Source organism: Salvelinus namaycush, chromosome 34 (assembly GCF_016432855.1).
Source record: "Salvelinus namaycush isolate Seneca chromosome 34, SaNama_1.0, whole genome shotgun sequence".
In the NCBI taxonomy this organism is placed as follows: Eukaryota; Metazoa; Chordata; class Actinopteri; order Salmoniformes; family Salmonidae; genus Salvelinus; species Salvelinus namaycush.
The window spans coordinates 1404048-1424305 of record NC_052340.1 but is presented as its reverse complement, the minus strand read 5'-3'; the positions used below and the strand labels follow the sequence as shown (position 1 = coordinate 1424305).

The window sequence follows — 20258 nt, the reverse complement described above, 5'->3', positions numbered from 1 at the left end:
ATTTATAAAACCATCTTAGGCCTCACTCCCCCCTATCTGAGATACCTACTGCAGCCCTCATCCTCCACATACAACACCCATTCTGCCAGTCACATTCTGTTAAAGGTACCCAAAGTACACACATCCCTGGGTCGCTCCTCTTTTAAGTTCGCTGCAGATAGCGACTGGAACGAGCTGCAACAAACACTCAAACTGGACAGTTTTATCTCAATCTCTTCATTCAAAGACTCAATCACAGACACTCTTACTGACAGTTGTGGCTGCTTTGTGTGATGTATTGTTGTCTCTATCTTCTTGCCCTTTGTGCTGTTGTCTGTGCCCAATAATGTTTGTACCATGTTTTGTGCTGCTACCATGTTGTGTTGTCATGTGTTGCTGCTTGTTATATTGTCTTATGTCTCTTTTTATGTAGAGTTGTCTCGCTTGTTGTGATGTGTGTTTTGTCCTATATTTATATTGTATTTATTTTTTATTTTTAATCCCAGGCCCCTGTCCCTGCAGGAGGCTTTTTGCCTTTTGATAGGCCATCATTGTAAATAAGAATTTGTTCTTAACTGACTTTCCTGGTTAAATAAATAAATAGAAAACTTTACAAAATTCAGACTGCAATGCTTTTATTTCATTTTTTTTTTTAAATGCACGAATACAATTGCTGACTGTTCGTTGTTGGCATGTCCTGCCTAAGTTTGCCCACTTTGCCAATTCAGTAAAATAATTGGCAACATCAAATGGTTTTGTGATGAATAAGCCATCTGATTCGATGAAAGACAGACTTGAATTTGTCTTTCTGCCCATAATTTAATTTAAAGTACTCAAGTTGTTTTTCCATCATTCTTTATATCATTGATCTTGGCTTCATAATACAGTTTCTTCTTCGTTTTGTTGAGTTTAGTCACATCATTTCTCAATTTGCAATAAGTAAGCCAGTCAGATGTGCAGCCAGACTTATTAGCCACTCCTTTTGCCCCAAATTCAATCATACCATTTTTTTTAGTCCTCATCAATCCATGGAGCCTGAACAGTTCTAACAGTCTATTTCTTAACAGGTGCATGTTTATCAATAATTGGAAGAAGCAATTTCATAAATTAATCAAGTGCAGCGTTTGGATGCTCCTCATTAATCATATCAGACCAACAAATATTTTTAACATCATCCACATAAGAGTCACAGCAAAATCTTTTGTATGATCTCTTAAACATTATTTTAGGCCCAGCTGTTGGAACTTTGGCTTTCCTGGATATAGCCACTATATTGTGATCACTGCATCCAATGGGTACAGATACATATTTAGAACAAGGTTCTACAGTATTAGTAAAAATGTCGATGATCTTGTTCCTGTAGTGTTTAGAAACACCCTGGTAGGTTGATTAATAACCTGAACCAGATTACAGGCACTGGTTACATTAAGAAGCTTCTTCTTGAGCGGACAGCTTGATGAAAACCAGTCAATATTCAGGTCCCCAAGAAAGTAGACCTCTCTGTTTACATCACATATACTATCAAACATTTCACACATATTATTTAGATACTGACTGTTAGCACTTGGTGGCCTATAGCAACACCCCAAAAGAAAAGGCTTTAGATGTGCCAAGTGAACCTGCAACCACAACACTTGTGTAACGATCGTCGTCTTCGTCGGATGAGGAATAGGAAGGATCGGACCAAAACGCAGCGTGGTGAGTGTCCATGTTAATTTTAATAAATAAACAGAATACTGCAATAACAAAAAAAAAACAAAGAGAGTGAACGAAACAAAACAGTTCTGTAAGGTGAAGACACACAAAACAGAAAACAACTACCCACAAACACAGGTGGGAACAGGCTACCCAAGTATGGTTCTCAATCAGAGACCAGGCCAAACACATAGAAATACAAAACATAGAACACCAGACATAGAATGCCCACCCAAACTCACGCCCTGACCAACCAGAATAGAGACATAAAAAAGATCTCCAAGGTCAGGGCGTGACAACTTGACATAAGATCTTCTCTAAGCATTACAGGGATATGGCTCTGAATATATACAGCAACACCTCCCCCATAAGCAGTTCTGTCTCTTCTATAGATGTTATATCCTTGTATTGCTACTGCTGTATCATCACATGAATTATCTAAGTGAGTGTCAGAAATGGCTAATAGATGAATGCAATCTGATGTCAGCAAGTTATTACATTTCATGAACCTTATTTCTAAGGCCACATATATTCATATGGGCTAGTGGTCTTTTGAGGTTTGATCTTGATTCTTATATTTCCTTTTGGTGGACGTTTCTGTGATATACAGTCGAAGTCGGAAGTTTACGTACACCTTAGCCGAATACATTTAAACTCAGTTTTTCACAATTCCTGACATTTAATCCTAGTAAAAATTCCCTGTCTTAGGTCAGTTAGGATCACCACTTTATTTTAAGAAAGTGAAATGTCAGAATAATAGTAGAGAGAATGATTTATTTCAGCTTTTATTTCTTTCATCACATTCCCAGTGGGTCAGAAGTTCACATACACTCAATTAGTATTTGGTAGCAGTGCCTTTAAATTGTTTAACTTGGGTCAAATGTTTCAGGTAGCCTTCCACAAAAAGTTTGCGGGCAGAAGTGAAAAAGCATGTGCGAGCAAGTAGGCCTACAAACCTGACTCAGTTACACCAGCTCTGTCAGGAGGAATGGGCCACAATTCACCCAACTTATTGTGGGAAACATTGAGGTCAGGGCTTTGTGATGGCCATTCCAACACCTTGACTTTGTTGTCCTTAACTTCTTGACGCTAGGGGCCAGATTTGTTATTTTTAAATAACGTTCCCAAGGTAAACGGACTATTTCTCAGGCCCAGATCGTAGAATATGCATATAATTTACAGATTGGGATAGAAGACACTCCAAAATATCCAAAACTGTCAAAATATTGTCTGTGAGTATAACAAACTGATTCTGCAGGCGAAAACCTGAGGAAATCCAACCCGGAAGTGCTTTTAAAAAAAAAAAATATCGCTGTTCCGCTGCCTGCCCCTCCTCCATTTAAAGGGGTATCAACCAGATTCCTTTTCCAATGGCTTCCTCAGGCTGTGACCAGGCTTTAGACATAGTTTCAGGATTTTATTTTGAAAAATGACCGAGATTTTTCAAAACGAGTCAGGTGTCCTTTGATTAGTTCCTGCGCGCGAGAGGGGTAGCTCAACATTTTCTTTCTCTCTTTTATTGAATAGATTACCGTCCGGTTGAAATATTATCGATTATGTATGTTAAAAACAACCTGAGGATTGATTATAAAAAACATTTGACATGTTTCTACGAACATTACGGATACTTTTGGGAATTTGTCTGCCTTTCAGGAACTGAACGAGGCTGTGGTTTTCTGAACATAACGCGCAACCCAAATGGCGTTTTTTTGTTATAAAACTAATATTTATCGAACAAAAAGAACATTTATTGTGTAACTGGGAGTCTCGTGAGTACAAACATCCGAAGATTATCAAAGGTAAGCGATTCATTTTATTGCTTTTCTGACTTTCGTGACCAAGCTAATTTAAGGCTAACTGTTCTAGCATTGATTGATACACTCACAAATGCTTGGATTGCTTTCGCTGTAAAGCATATTTTCAAAATCTGACACGATAGGTGGATTAACAACAAGCTAAGCTGTGGTTTGGTATATTTCACTTGTGATTGCATGATTATAAATATTTTTAGTATTATTTTTGAATCTGGCGCTCTGCAATTCAGTGGTTGTTTACGAAAATGATCCCGCTAAAGGGATCTGTGCGCCAAGAAGTTAAGCCATTTTGACACAACTTTGGAAGTAAGCTTGGGGTCATTGTCCATTTGGAAGACTCATTTGCAACCAAGCTTTAACTTCCTGACTGATGTCTTGAGATGTTGCTTCAATATATCCACATAATTTTCCTGCCTCATGATGCCATCTATTTTGTGAAGTGCACCAGTCCCTTATGCAGCAAATCACCCCCACAACATAATGCTGCCACCCCCGTGCTTCACGGTTGGGATGGTGTTCTTCGGCTTGCAAGCCTCCCCCTTTTCCCTCCAAACATAACGATGGTCATTATGGCCAAACAGTTCTAATTTTGTTTCAACAGACAAGAGGACATTTCTCCAAAAAATACGATCTTTGTCCCCATGTGCAGTTGCAAACCGTAATCTGGATTTTTTTATGGCAGTTTTGGAGCCGTGGCTTCTTCCTTGCTGAGCGGCCTTTCAGGTTATGTCGATATAGGACTCGTTTTACTGTGGATATAGATACTTTTTTACCTGTTTCCTCCAGCATCTTCACAAGGTCCTTTGCTGTTGTTCTGGGATTGATTTGCACTTTTTGCACCAAAGTAAGTTCATTTCTAGGAGACGGAACGCGTCTCCTTCCTGAGCGGTATGATGCCTGCCTGGTCCCATGGTGTTTATACTTGCGTACTATTGTTTGTACAGATGAATGTGGTACCTTCAGGCGTTTGGAAATTGCTCCCAATTGCTCCTAAACTGGTGTCTCGATTATCGAAGCAAATAATCCTGGAAAAAATGTTGAAGTTTTCCAGAGACATTGTTGCACGGAAAAGTTCTTTGCCAGTTCCTGCATCTCACAGGGATTTTATGGATTCCCCATTGGATCTGAAAACACCAGCAAGGATAAGAAACCCAAAGTATGCATGTAAATGAGTTTGGTCCATCTCCTTCCATCTCTCTCCAAAAACATGCCTTCCCTCCAAATTAATGCAGTCCAGAATGATTTTCTGGATGGTGTCTGGGATGAACAGTTCTGGGTCCTGGGGCTGGCTGTGTCAATCTCATCCTCTTCTTCCAACTCACTGTCAGACTCAGAGACATGATCCTCATATTCAGAAATTCTTCATCTTCCAAAGTGGAAGACGCTCCTTCCACACTAGCTTCTCTCTCTGCAAAAAACATTTCTAAGGCCCTCTAAGCAGAGATTATTTTTTCCATACTGATTGATTGTGGTAAGGAGCCACAAAAAGCTATGGGGCAAAAAAGTATTTAGTCAGCCACCAATTGTGCAAGTTCTCCCACTTAAAAAGATGAGAGAGGCCTGTAATTTTCATCATAGGTACACTTCAACTATGACAGACAAAATGAGAAAAGAAAATCCAGAAAATCACATTGTAGGATTTTTAATGAATTTATTTGCAAATTATAGTGGAAAATAAGTATTTGGTCAATAACAAAAGTTTCTCAATACTTTGTTATATACCCTTTGTTGGCAATGACAGAGGTCAAAGGTCAGAGAGGACAGAGGTCGTTTTCTGTAAGTCTTCACAAGGTTTTCACACACTGTTGCTGGTATTTTGGCCCATTCCTCCATGCAGATCTCCTCTAGAGTAGTGATGTTTTGGGGCTGTTGCTGGGCAACACGGACTTTCAACTCCCTCCAAAGATTTTCTATGGGGTTGAGATCTGGAGACTGGCTAGGCCACTCCAGGACCTTGAAATGCTTCTTACGAAGCCACACCTTCGTTGCCCGGGCGGTGTGTTTGGGATCACTGTCATGCTGAAAGACCCAGCCACGTTTCATCTTCAATGCCCTTGCTGATGGTAGGCTTTGTTACTTTGGTCCCAGCTCTCTGCAGGTCATTCACTAGGTCCCCCCGTGTGGTTCTGGGATTTTTGCTCACCGTTCTTGTGATCATTTTGACCCCACGGGGTGAGATCTTGCATGGAGCCCCAGATCGAGGGAGATAATCAGTGGTCTTGTATGTCTTCCATTTCCTAATAATTGCTCCCACAGTGGATTTCTTCAAACCAAGCTGCTTACCTATTGCAGATTCAGTCTTCCCAGCCTGGTGCAGGTCTACAATTTTGTTTCTGGTGTCCTTTGACAGCTCTTTGGTCTTGGCCATAGTGGAGTTTGGAGTGTGACTGTTTGAGGTTGTGGACAGGTGTCTTTTATACTGATAACAAGTTCAAACAGGTGCCATTAATACAGGTAACGAGTGGAGGACAGAGGAGCCTCTTAAATAAGAAGTTACAGGTCTGTGAGAGCCAGAAATCTTGCTTGTTTGTAGGTGACCAAATACTTATTTTCCACCATAATTTGCAAATAAATTCATTAAAAATCCTACAATGTGATTTTCTGGATTTCTTTTTCTCATTTTGTCTGTCATAGTTGAAGTGTACCTATGATGAAAATTACAGGCCTCTCTCATCTTTTTAAGTGGGAGAACTTGCACAATTGGTGGCTGACTAAATACTTTTTTGCCCCACTGTATTTGTTGTGTCCTTCCCCCAATTTGCAACTGGCTGGGGTAGAGTGTGGGAAAGTACTGTATTTTTTTACAATGTATTGAAATAATGTATTGTAATAACATTGCGCAGGTTCATGCGCATCAATGGAGATTCTCCTATTGAAATAGTTTTTTATTCCAGGACTAGGTTTAGATAATCTGTATCTGGGGAACACCACATACAGATAAGTGAAAGGTAAATGGTGACAGTTTATTTCCTTCATCACCTCGAAACAGGAAAGTTCAGGAAAGTTGTTGAACTGCCACGTAGGCGAGTGAACGTTCCTATCAACCGGATCGGAGTGGGCCGTCTACCTAGCAGCTGTTAACTTATAACATAGGGCCATGTGACCTGACCAGGAACAACTTTGGGCCCTAATAACGGGCTATAAGGAGGAGCAGGTCACAAGGTCAGGAAAAACATGTTCATTCTTATAAATAGTGTAGCTACAAATAACTCCACAGTGGCTCAGGCCAGAAATAACTTATTCCTACAACAATGTTTAGAAGACATGAAATTGAATAGCAATCAATGTAATCCGTGTCAATTTTTTTTTTTAATCTGCAGAAGATCCCACCACAGGTAGAAGATGCACGGCAAGCACATCAACACCCCACGTCTACCCCTCTTGCCCTACCAACCCCCACCTCACCCCCCATAGATACACTATGGCACAAATCACTTCCTCATTATAGTTCTGATGTAATGTAAGCTACCCGCCCCGTCCTCCCCACTGGCAATAGCCTTGACATTAAAAACTGATAAGACAACCACTGACTTTAAGTGTTTTACTCTCATGGTATAGGTCTGCATTGGTGTTGGGATTGCTAACTGCTGACAGTAGAGTTTACACACATACTTACAGAAGACTAAGAGTAAAGTTGAATTGATTATATTTTAATTCACAATTGACTCGATTTTAATCCACGATGTCAAAAGCACATGGACATTGTTCAATTGTCAATTCCACTGCAGAAAAATGTAATCTGACACCAATACCGGTAGCTATGGTCTGAGAGGGATCAAGAAGAACAGAACCTCAGTAACACAACAGCATTGCAATGCCTTCTCAAAAAATGTGGTTATTTCATTATCAATTTTACCATCCATGATAATGTCAAGGAAATACAAAATAATACTGGCCAATGCCATGTGCAAATTATAAAACATCATTAGATGACATGTACAGTATGTCCCTACTCTTATACCTTATACGGGGTAACTTGTCAGATATAAATGGCTACAGCATTATATGAGTTTAGGAGTGCAGTTTGTATCTGAGAGCACATGAATGATACATTGGAGTTCATCACATAAGAATGCACAAGGATTTCAAGTCGAGTTTGACATGGAAATTGCTTGTCATCGGGACGTAATTGACACGATCATATAAAATATAAAGGCTTATGAGTGTGATAAGATGAGGTTGGAGTGCATTGTTGGAATACAATAATTCATGATCAGCTTTTCTGGTATCATGTGGGGCCTGAGTTGGAGATAATCTTTCGAATTCACAATATAAAATACAAATATTACGTTGGGTGGTGTCAATTGAAAATGTTTAAAAGAAATGGCACTTTTCGATCCTTAAATTGGAATGTCAACTCATCTCCTAAATAAAGCTGAATTTAAATGGACTTGATCCCAAACCCTGAAGAGAGAAGTTATGAATGGGGAAAGGGGACGAGGGTGAACAGGAGACTGAGGACATGAGACGTGGATAGGGGATAGGTTGAACAGAGGGGAATGATACATTGGAGTTCATCATATAAGAATGCACAAGGATTTCAAGTCGAGTTTGACATGGAAATTGCTTGTCATCGGGACGTAACTGACCCCCCCTATTCCCTCTCACCACCACGGCCCCGTTCCCAGTTGGCTCTGCAACCAATCGGCGTAGTTGGCCACCCGGGTGTAAACCCCATAAACCCTCTGGCTCCCACACTCCTCCGGGCCCCCCCATGACACCAGGCCTTGGGCCACCCAGCGCCCGCTTCCGGGCTCCTCCATCACAAACGCCCCCCCGCTGTCCCCCAGGCACGTGTCGTGGCCACCCTCGTAGAAGCCGGCACAGAACATGTTGTCAGTGATGTTGTAGTTGATGGAGCGTGATGCATAGCTGGCCTTACACTCCTCCTGCGCCACCACAGGCAGCTTGACATACTGCAGCACGTCCGACACCATGCCCAGGTCAGAGGAGAGGGCGGTGGTGTCGGCGGCCACAGAGGCATTGGGGTTGGAGATGCCCCAGCCGGCCACCAGGCCCAGGGTGTTGAGCTGGGGGCTCTGGGGCCTGTCTTTGCCCTGGGGAGGGGGCAGGCAGACGGGCCGCACTAGCTCCCCCACGGGCACCGCCTGACTCAGCTTGACCAAGGCGATGTCGTTGTTGTAGTTGCGAGGGTCAAAGTGAGGGTGGAGGATGACTTGTTCCACAGAGCGGTTGGTGGCGTTTTGCTTGGCACGGACGTCGTGCAGGCCCAGGTAGACTCGGATGTGTTCGGGCGCCACAGGCACTACGGTGGCGCCGCGGCGTTGGGAGCGCAGAACGTGAGCGGCGGTGAGGACCCAAGACTCGGATAGCAGGGCACCGCTCCCGAACCAGCGGTCCTCCGGGACACGGGACATGTCTTCCACGGTGAGGAGGACCTGCCAGGGGAAGAGACCTGGCACAGTGCTACGTCCCCCAACAATACGCTTAATCTGTGCTGGGAAGGGCTGGGACGGCTCCCCACATACTGAAACACACAGACACAGACACAGACAAACACACACAGTGTGTGAGTTGGACTCATGCTCTCGTGATGAGGTAGCCCTGTTTGCATCTTAAAACCAGTGGCACGCTCGGTCCAAGAGAGAATTTTGAAATAGTTAAGATGATGGTTTCCTGAACAGGAGACCGGGACTCGGATCTCTACAGATCCATACACTCTTACTGTACAAATTCAACAGTTAGGCCTGCAGTAGTGAAGCTTACCTGGCAAACAGGTAGGAATTTTAGTCCCATGTTCTGAGTTGGTCCACTCTCCCTTCTCCCCACAGGTGTACATACCTGCACAGACAGTCAATAAATTACATACAGTTGAAGTCGGAAGTTTACATACACCTTAGCCAAATACATTTCAACTCCGTTTTTCACAATTCCTGACATTTAATCCTAGTAAAAATTCCCTGTCTTAGGTCAGTTAGGATCACCACTTTATTTTAAGAATGTGAAATGTCATAATAATAGCAGAGAGAATGATTTATTTCAGCTTTTATTTCTTCCGACCCACATTCCCAGTGGGTCAGAAGTTTACATACACTCAAATAGTATTTGGTAGCATTGCCTTTAAATTATTTATCTTGGGTCAAATGTTTCGGGAAGCCTTCCACAAGCTTCCCACAATAAGTTGGGTGAATTCCTCCTGAAAGAGCTGGTGTAACTGAGTCAGGTTTGTAGAACTCCTTGGTCGCACACACTTTTTCAGTTAAGACCACACATTTTCTATAGGATTGAGGTCAGGGCTTTGTGATGGCCACTCCAATACCCTAAGTCATTTTGCCACAACTTTGGAAGTATGATTGGGGTCATTGTCCATTTGGAAGACTCATTTGCGACCAAGCTTTAACTTCCAGACTGATGTCCTCAGATGTTGCTTCAATATATCCACATCATTTCCCCATCTATTTTGTGAAGTGCACCAGTCCCTCCTGCAGCAAAGCACCCACACAACATGATTCTGCCACCCCCGTACTTCACGGTTGGGATGGTGTTCTTCGGCTTACAAGCCTCCCCCTTTTTATGGCCAAACAGTTCTATTTTTGTTTCATCAGACCAGAGGACATTTCTCAAAAAAATACGATCTTTGTCCCCATGTGCAGTTGCAAACCGTAGTCTGGCTTTTTTTATGGCGGCTTTGGAGCAGTGGCTTCTTCCTTGCTGAGCGGCCTTTCAGGTTATGTCGATATAGGAATAGCTTTATATACATACTTTGTACCTGTTTCCTCCAGCATCTTCACAAGGTCCTTTGCTGTTGTTCTGGGATTGATTTGCACTTTTCACACCAAAGTACATTCATCTCTAGGAGACAGAACGCATCTCCTCCTTCCTTTCTGAGGTCTTGGCTGATTTCTTTTGATTTTAAGGTAGGCCTTGAAATACATCCACAGGTACACCTCCAATTTGCTAAATTTATGTCAATTAGGCTATCAGTAGCTTCTAAAGCCATTACATAATTTTCTGGAATTTTCCAAGCTGTTTAAAGGCACAGTCAACTTAGTGTATGTAAACTTCTGACCTACTGGAAAAATTATTTGTGTCAAGCGCAAAGTAGATGTCCTAACTGACTTGCCAAAACTATAGTTTGTTAACAAGAAATTTGTTGAGCGGTTGAAAAACGAGTTTTAGTGACTCCAACCTAAGTATATGTAAACTTCCGACTTCAACTGTATATGCATATATACAAATAGAAATATCAGCATTGGCTCAAATCATCATAACAAATGAAAGAACCCAGAATGTTTTCTGACTAATTGACTTGATTTTGGAAAAACTCCGGGCCCGTTTTCCCAATAGTGATGGCATTGAGGCTTACGAGTGTTTTAATGATGCATTGTAAAACACCCATTTCCCAAAACACCACGCAGTGCACGAGTTACAAAGTCACACTTGACTCTGCCATTGTGGGAGCTGTCCTGTACTGAAAATTATTCCAGAAATAGGCTAAAGAAGTCACTGTAAATCTTAAAAGTCATAATTTTTTAAAACATGTTTTACACAATAGCATTTTTCCAACAAAATAATAAATATTCTGTAAATCAAATCAAACTTTATGCGCCGAATACATCAAGTGTAGACTTCACTGTGAAATGCTTACTTACAAGTCCTTAACCAACAGTGCAGTTTAAGAAGAAGAAAGTATTTACCAAGTAGGCTAAAATATAAAGTAATAATAAAAAGTAACACAATAAGAATAACAATAACGAGGTTATATACAGGGGGCACCGATACCGAGTCAGTGTGCAGGGGTACAGGCTAGTTGAGGTAATCTGTACATGTAGGTGGGGGCAAAGTGACTATGCACAGGTAACAAACAAACAGCGAGTAGCAGCAGTGTACAAGAGGGGCTGGGTCAATGGAAATTGTCCGGTGTCGATATTTATGAATTGTTCAGCAGTCTAATGGCTTGGGGGTAGAAGCTGTTGAGGAGCGTTCTGGTCCTAGACTTGGCGGTCTGGTACCGCTTGCCGTGCGGTAGAAGAGAAAACAGTCTATAACTTGGGTGACTGGAGCCTCTGACAATTGTATGGGCTTTCCTCTGACAACGCATATTATATAGGTCCTGGATGGCAGGAAGCTTGGCCCCAGTGATGTACTGGGCCGTTCGCTCTACCGTCTGTAGCACCTTACGGTCAGATGCTGAGCAGCTGCCATACCAGGCGGTGATGCAAACGGTCAGGATGCTATCGATTGTGCAGCTGTGGAACCTTTTGAGGATCTGGGGCCCATGCCAAATCTTTTCAGTCTCCTGAGGGGGAAAAGGTTTTTTGTGCCCTCTTGACGACTGTCTTGGTATGTTTGGACCATGATAGTTTTTTGGCGATGTGAACACCAAGGAACTTGAAACTCTCGATCCGCTCCACTACAGCCCCGTCGATGTTAATGGGGGCTTGTTTGGCCCGCCTTTACCTGTAGTCCACGTTCAGCTCCTTTATCTTGCTCACATTGAGGGAGAGGTTGTTGTCCTGGCACAACACTGCCAGCTCTCTGACCTCCTCCCTATAGGCTGTCTCATCGTTGTCGGTGATCAGGCCTACCCTTGTTGTGTCGTCAGCAAACTTAATGATGGTGTTGGAGTCGTGTTTAGCTACGCAGCCCTGGGTGAACAGGTAATACAGGAGGGGACTAAGTACACACCCCTGAGGGGCCCCAGTGTTGAGGATCAGCATGGCAGACGTGTTGTTGCCTACTCTTACCACCTGGGGGCGGCCCGTCAGGAAGTCCAGGATCCAGTTGCAGAGGGAGGTGTTTAGTCCCAGAGTCCTTAGCTTAGTGATGAGCTTCGTGGGCACTATGGTGTTGAACGCTGAGCTGTAGTCGATGAACAGCATTCTCACATAGGTGTTCCTTTTGTCCAGGTGAGAAAGGACGGTGTGGAGTGCGATTGAGATTGCGTCATCTGTGGATCTGTTGGGGCGGAATGTGAATTGGAGTGGGTCTAGGGTGTCAGGGAGGATACTGTTGATGTGAGCCATGACCAGCCTTTCAAAGCACTTCATGGCTTCCGACGTGAGTGCCACGGGCCGATAATCATTTAGGCAGGTTACCTTCACTTCCTTGGGCACAGGGACTATGGTGGTCTGCTTGAAACATGTAGGTATTACAGACTCGGTCAGGGAGAGGTTGAAAATGTCAGTGAAGACACTTGCCAGTTGGTCCGCGCATGCTTTGAGTACACATCCTGGTAATCTGTCTGGCCCAGCGGCTTTGTGAATGTTGACCTGTTTAAAAGTTTTGTTCACATCGGCTTCCGAGAGCGTTATCACACAGTCATCCAGAACAGCTGGTGCTCTCGTGCATGCCTCAGTGTTGTTTGCCTCGAAGCGAGCATAAAAGGCATTTATCTCGTCTGGTAGGCTCGCGTCACTGGGTAGCTCGCGTCTGGGTTTCCCTTTGTAGTCCGTAATAGTTTTCAAGCCCTGCCACATCTGACGCGCGTCAGAGCCAGTGTAGTAGGATTCAATCTTAATCCTGTATTGACGCTTTGCTTGTTTGATTGTTCGTCTGAGGGCATAGTGAGATTTCCTATAAGCACCCGGATTAGTCTCCCGCTCCTTGAAAGCGGCAGCTCTAGCCTTTAGCTTGATGCGGATGTTGCCTGTAATCCATGGATTCTGGTTGGGATATGTACATACAGTCACGGTGGGGATGACGTCATCCATGCACTTATTGATGAAGCCAATGACTGAGTTGGTGTATTCCTAAATGCCATTCGATGAATCCCGGAACATATTCCAGTCTGTGCTAGCAAAACAGTCCTGTAGTGTAGCATCCGCGTCATCTGACCACTTCCGTATTGAGTACTGGTACTTCCTGCTTTAGTTTTTGCTTCTAAGCAGGAATCAGGAGGATAGAATTGTGGTCAGGTTTGCCAAATGGAGGGCGGGGGAGAGCTTTGTATGCATCTCTGTGTGTGGAGTAAAGGTGGTCTAGGATTTGTTTTCCCCTGGTTGCATATGTGACATGCTGGTAAAAATTTGGTAGAACTGATTAAAGTTTGCCTGCATTCAAGTCCCCGGCCACTAGAAGAGCTGCTTCTGGGTGAGCATTTTCTTCTTTGCTTATGGCCTTATAGAGTTGGTTGAGAGCAGTCTTAGCGCCAGCTTCGCTTTGTGGTGGTAAATAGACGGCAACGAATAATACAGATGAGAACTCTTGGTTGATAGTGTGGTCGACAACTTATCATAAGGTACTCTACCTCAGGCGAGCAATACCTCGAGACTTCTTTAACTTCATTGGGATAGGGGGCAGTATTTTCACGTCCGGATGAAAAGCGTGCCCAAAGTAAACTGCATGTTTCTCAGGCCCAGAAGATATGCATATAATTGAAAGATTTAGATAGAAAACACTCTAAAGTTTCTAAAACTGTTAAAATTATGTCTTTGAGTATAACAGAACTTATTTGGCAGGCGAAACCCGAGGACAAACCATCCAGGGATTTTTTTTCTAGTTATGCTTTATTTCTAGTTCTCTCTCTTCCTTCCAGGCTTTTTCTTCTTTTGACTTTATATTGCGATTGGCAACTTTCATAAATTAGGTGCATTGACCTCGTTCGTCTTTCAGTCACCTACGTGGGTATAACCAATGAGATGGCACGTGGGTACCTGCTTCTATAAACCAATGGTGAGATGGGAGAGGCAGGACTTGCAGCGCGATCTGATTCAGAAATATAACTGATTTCTATTTTAGCCCTTGGCAACGCATACACTTGTTGGCGCCTGCGAGCAGTGTGGGTGCAATGATTGAATAACATAGATTTCAAAATGTATTTTGCAACGCGAGCGGTGTGGTCAGCCTGTAAGTGTTTTCTCATGATTTTTGTATGCAACGTTCGATTATGTAATTCTACATTTCTTCAGTTTGTGTAAACTGTGAGCAAGAATAAATAAAGTCAAAGCTGCTCGTTCCCTCAATTGCCATTTAGAAAATATCAACCTGACCTAAAAATAGCATATGATGATAATGATTTTCGTAATTGCGCAACAAATCAATGTAGCCTAATGGCAGGCAGGAATTGAGTTTCAATTAGGCCTACAGATATTCCACAATTTGTATTTGTATTTATTAAGGATCCCCATTAGCTGCTACCGAGGCAGCATTACTGGTGCACTAACACTAATGCAATAAAATGCAAATTAATTACTTAAAAATCATACAATGTGATTTTCGGGATTTTTGTTTTAGATTCCGTCTCTCACAGTTGAAGTGTACCTATGATAAAAGCAAATCTGAAGCAAAGAATAGCTTAACTCACACATTGTTTACATAGTATGTTCTCAATTTAAAAACGATACCAGTAGACAATGTATATGAGGCTAATCATTATACTAGTTTTTGTACATGTATTGTGCTGACATGAAATTGTTTATTGTAAATCTAACCCCTTGTAACCTAGGTAGTGAAATGTCTGGGAGCAGATGTTAGGCTCCTTAGTTTAAAACAAACTCACAACTACTACTACCACCAAGTTCAATGACAGATACTTTTCTCCCAGAAGGTCTCAGTGGCTCTTGGAGTTGCCACTGTGATAATGAATATGGTTTGCCTAAGGTGTTTAAATTGTAAAGAAAGAATAGTTAGGCTATAAGAAAAACATTTTATTCAATGGGGCAAGGAAAACGCAGAGATGACACACAAAATACTTTTCATTTCACCCATACAACAATATAGCCTATTATTGAAATACAGTATGTTCACAAACTCATAAACAATACTATTTAACATGTTCCAAATCACATGTTATATAGTCATACAGTATAAGGGGGCATGAGGACAAGGTGAAGGCGCTTTGTACTCAAATGGCACAACAGAATCATTTAGATTGACCAAAGCACAGCATATTACAACCATCTTGTATAATTCAGTGATGTCTCCTTTCATATCTGGAAAAGGACAAAGTAGTAAACTGCTGCAGCATTGCTCATCTTCACAGTGGGAATCAAGTCGATGGGTGTCTTGATAGAGGTCAGCCGGTGAACCTACAGTACATAAACAAATGAAAAGCACACCTGATGTTAGAATATACTGTAAATTCATTAGGTCATCTATATCATCAGGGCTCTTGATTGTTTGGTTGTGTTTAATTCATTCAGGTGTTTTGGTGTTGTATAAAGATTAAATCTATTGCTGGAACAACCAATCGTCAACACAGCAGGTTGTCCTACGCCATTGAGGCCTTTTTCCTATGACTGTAATGTCCATACATTTCCCCTCTTATGAACAAAGTTCTCAACAAATTATCATTGGGTCAGTACCACTGGAGTCTTTTTAGACAATAATATCCTCTTCTAGGCTATTTGGACGTCATATTGTAGAATTTGTTTCTCCCCTTTTCATGGTCATGGCTAGAAGGATCCAGCTTTTGTCAAATTAACATAAAATTTGACTTTTTGTAGCAGGTTAGTAGAAATTACACAGCAGGTTAAGATAATTAGGTTAAGGTTAGGAAAAGGTTCAGCTAAAATGCAAAAAAATATATACTTTTAACATTAATTTGACAAAAGCTGGATCCCTTCTAACCATTACCCCTTCTCATAAACCTAGATTGCATGGTTGCATCTAAGAAAAAGTTGTTTTATTGTTCTGTCAACAGAGTAGGCCTAGGCTACCGTAATCTTAAAAAAGATTCTGCTAATGTCTCCAGTCATATAAAGTGTAGTAGAATTTCTTTAAATGTTTATCAAAGGCCACATTTTTCCCGTGCAAAGGAAAGAAACCTGTAGGCCTATTCCACTACACACTCATTAATAGCCTAAATTATGACTATCCAATCTACTCATCACATTAGGAATAGTAGGCTTACATTAGTCTGCAAATGCAATGATAGATGCATACAATCCTTCCTTATAAAGCTGCATTTTTATGGTAAAAAAAATTGCTTCCTGAAATACTTGAAACTCACTCTCCGCCTATGTAAGAGACATGTTAATAGCTAGACTAAAAGCTATATAGCTGGCTAATGTTGGCTAACTTAGTCTTGTTCTTAACACCTGTTTAGTATAACAGCTAAACTAAAAGAAAAAACGAAGAAAAAATGATCGGACTTACCAGTGGGTTCAGGTCTTCACGGGTAAAAAGGTTTCTTTGCTTTTCTGAAAGTTCTTGAGTCTTGTCTCGTTGGTGTTTCATGATTGCAGGTCATCTGTAAAAAAAAAAAAATCCTGTTGTCTTTCCTGCTTTGTTAGAGCAGCCAAATACTGCACAGAAGTTGACCGTGATGATGAATCAACTTATTTTAGGCACTGTTATCATGCAGCATGGGGTTGCCACTCGGCTGTAGTTGTCGAAATAATTGATGTGGTGGGCTTCCAACATGGCCATCAGGATGTGTCATACATCAACTGGCAACCCTCTATGTTGACCTTCAGATTATTGGTTAGGCTACAGTGAAATGCATTAGCTTTCATTTAATAGTAGCCTATAGGCCTAATATACGAATATTGAAGCTGTTCAGGTGTAGCCTAATCCAATGGTTTAGTACTAGGTAGATCTATCGATTGTACATACATATGAAAGTAATGTCAATATGTAGCCCAATCTAGCTATCATATAATTTGGTGCATTTTACAATTTGGTGCATCTCGGTTTTCATAAAAATAAAATTGAATCCTTGCTTCCCTTGTATATAACATTGCAAACTTTTTAGGCTATTTATATTTAACAATTACATTTTCAGCGGTCACAGAGAGACAGAAACATCTTCATTCTATGTTTAGCGGAAATCGAACGACGCACTTTGCTGTTCTAAGAGTGCTCTGAGGCAGGTGTTATAGTGCGAGCGTTTTCAAGTGCAACGTTAATAAAGACGATTTTGGGAAGCCGCTCGGAAATGTAAAGACTACCTTATGAAGGTTATATCGATGAACTTAGCCTTAAGATGCTTTTTTGGAAACCGTGCCCTGGCTCTTATAGGGACCAGAGTTTTTCCTGGTCAGGTTGCATGGTCAAGAAAACTTTGGGCCCTAAGATGGGAACATACTGTTGATCTTGGGGTGAATCTGGTACATGGACTCCCTGCAGGTGTACTGGATTTTAGAACCGAACAGGGTGCTGTTGCCAGAGCTCTCGAAGATGACGTCACCCATGGCAACCTCCCCAGGAGTCCCACAATCCACCACTGAGAGAGGAAGGAGAGGAAAAAGAGTATTAGCAAATACTGTATGGTTTGAAGAAATGGATCGACAACTGGACAAGAGTTAAAGAGGAAACATGGGACATGAGCAGCACAAACATGTCATTAGATCGGCGGATATCATTTATTCTCCATGTACTTGATAATATGAATGATTTTTTAATGACTTCAGGGTTCTCCACAGGATTTTTTTTAACACAGTCAGTCCCACCGCGACGCCGGCGAGATTTGGACTTTTAACCCCAAATCTAAGTGTGTTTGAGCTAAAGACTTCAGGTGTATACCGTTGGATTTTGTCTTCTGCATCTGTTGGTACCAACCATTAGTCTGTGTGATTAACGGGGGCTGAGCTAGAGTGGTGTTTGTGAGACAAGGATGGATCCCGAAAATGACATACCCAAATTTAACTGCCTGTAGCTCAGGACCTGAAGCAAGGATATGCATATTCTTGATACCATTTGAATGAAACACTTTGAAGTTTGTGGAAATGTGAAATTAATGTAGGAGAATAACACATTAGATCTGGTAAAAGATAATACAAAGAAAAAAACATTTGTTTTTTTGTACCATCATCTTTGAAATGCAAGAGGAAGGCCATAATGTATTATTCCAAACCAGGCGCAATTTAGATTTTGGCCACTAGATGGCAGCAGTGTATGTGCAACGTTTTAGACTGATCCAATGAACCATTGCACAACCGTTTGTATCAAAACTGCCCAAATGTGCCTAATTTGTTAATGAATAACTTTTCATGTTCATAACTGTGCATTCTCCTCAAACAATAGCATGGTATCCTTTCACTGTAATAGCTACTGTTTATTGGACAGTCAGTTAGATTAACAATAATTTAAGCTTTCTGCCAATATCAGATATGTCTATGTCCTGGGAAATGTTTTTATTACTTACAACCTCATGCTAATCGCATTAGCCTACGTTAGCCCAACAGTCCCGCGGGGGACCCACCAATCCTGTTTGAGTTAAAAAAACATCTGTAGAGTCTGAAATGGTTTGTGCTACAAACTATTAATGAAAAGCAGAGACTCTCACGAACATGCACATGTAACTTTTAACAAGAAACACCTGTTAATTGAAATGCATTCCAGGTGACTACCTCATGAAGCTGGTTGAGATAATGCCAACAGTGTGCAAAGCTGTCGTCAGGGGAAAGGGTGGCTACTTTGAAGATTCTCAAATATAAACTATATTTTGATTTGTTTAACACTTTTTGGTTACGACATGATTCCATATGTGTAATTTCATAGTGTTGATGTCTTCACTATTATTCTACAATGTAGAAAATAGTAAAAATAAAGAAAAACACTTGAATGATTAGATGTGTCCAAACCTTTGACTGGTACTGTAAATTGATTTTTATTAGGTTTTTGCTTTGACTGACCTATTTTAGTCAATAAAACTCATGAATGTAACTGTTTATGTAAAAAAAAAATGGTTTTCTACTTGGTTATCATGAAAAGAAAATGGTAAAACACTTTGTGAGGCTAACTATAATGGCTGGAAATGCAGATAAATGAAAAGCGCCGAGATTTTTGAACACCCTGTAACTGCCATTTCCTTCTTTCAATTTTTACATAGTGGTGCAGCCAGTCCACAATGTGACGCAGCGCCTTTCTTATATTCTTTGGGGAAAACCCGGACTATTACAGACTACTGAATGGATGGGAGTCTGATGATCACCAATAAAATGACTGATAGAAGAGAGATGAGCCAACGGGAGAAAGCATATTTTAGTGGCACTGTACATCTCGTCATGTGCTCATGACGCTAAAGAATTCAGTCCACCATAGAGGTTGTGGATTCTCCATAGTGCTAAATATGGCATGCTTCTCCTTCTGCTCTGAGATTCTATGTTCTAGGCTGTGGTTATTCAATTGAATTTGTATTGGGCTCCCGAGTGGCGCACCAGTCTAAGGCACTGCATCTCAGTGCAAGAGGCATCACCGCAGTCCCTGGTTCAAATCCAGGCTGTATCACATCTGGCTGTGATTGAGAGTCCCATAGGGTGGCGCACAATTGGCCCAGTGTTGGCCGGGGTAGGCTGTCATTGTAAATAAGAATTTGTTCTTAACTGACTTGCCTAGTTAACTAAATAAATACAAATAAAGTATTACAGTGAAATAAACACAAACACACTGAATAAGAAAGATTCCAGAGTTTATTGCAGTGTGTGATGTCACACTCCAGAGTCAACAGTACAGTGTGATGAGGGAGACAAGGGGAAAAGATTCCTTATGACTTCCTACGATTGCTCTTCTCTCCTTGCCAATTGCCATAACCTTGTAATCTAGAGAAGCACTGAACTTAAAGACACCAAGTCTGTATAGGGGTACTGGTTAGATGTCACTGCTTGGCTTTAGTACAGTATCTGATTTCTTAGAATGCTGGGCAGAGATCAACGGCTCCTCCGAGATTCAATTTCTGGATGGCGGTGGATGAGAGGAGTAGGGAAAGAGGGAGAGAGAGAATATGGAGGGAGGGAAAGAGGAGACAGAGTACTGTACAATGCAAATATATACAGAGGCAGAATACAATGAACGGACCAGGTAGTTCCTATGTGATATAGAGGCCTCATTAAACATGACACTAATATGACACTCGCACTGAACCAA

General features: G+C 41.6%; 1 protein-coding gene across 2 annotated transcripts in view; it reads right to left on the bottom strand.

The window, feature by feature from the left end:
• Nucleotides 1-7967: 7967 nt before the first annotated feature.
• The window catches only part of masp1 (mannan-binding lectin serine peptidase 1), a 59353-nt gene continuing 47062 nt past the window's right edge, over nt 7968-20258 (bottom strand). Inside the window, exons 10-12 of one of the 2 annotated variants that reach the window (XM_038974253.1) lie at nt 17479-17616; nt 9216-9290; nt 7968-8976 (exon numbers count right to left, since the gene is read on the bottom strand). In XM_038974253.1, the coding sequence (XP_038830181.1) occupies nt 8093-8976; nt 9216-9290; nt 17479-17616 (1097 nt within the window). In that variant the 3' untranslated portion in view covers nt 7968-8092. Of the gene's footprint in view, nt 8977-9215; nt 9291-17478; nt 17617-19786; nt 20068-20258 lie in introns of those variants that run through there. The other variant, XM_038974254.1, reaches the window with a different exon arrangement.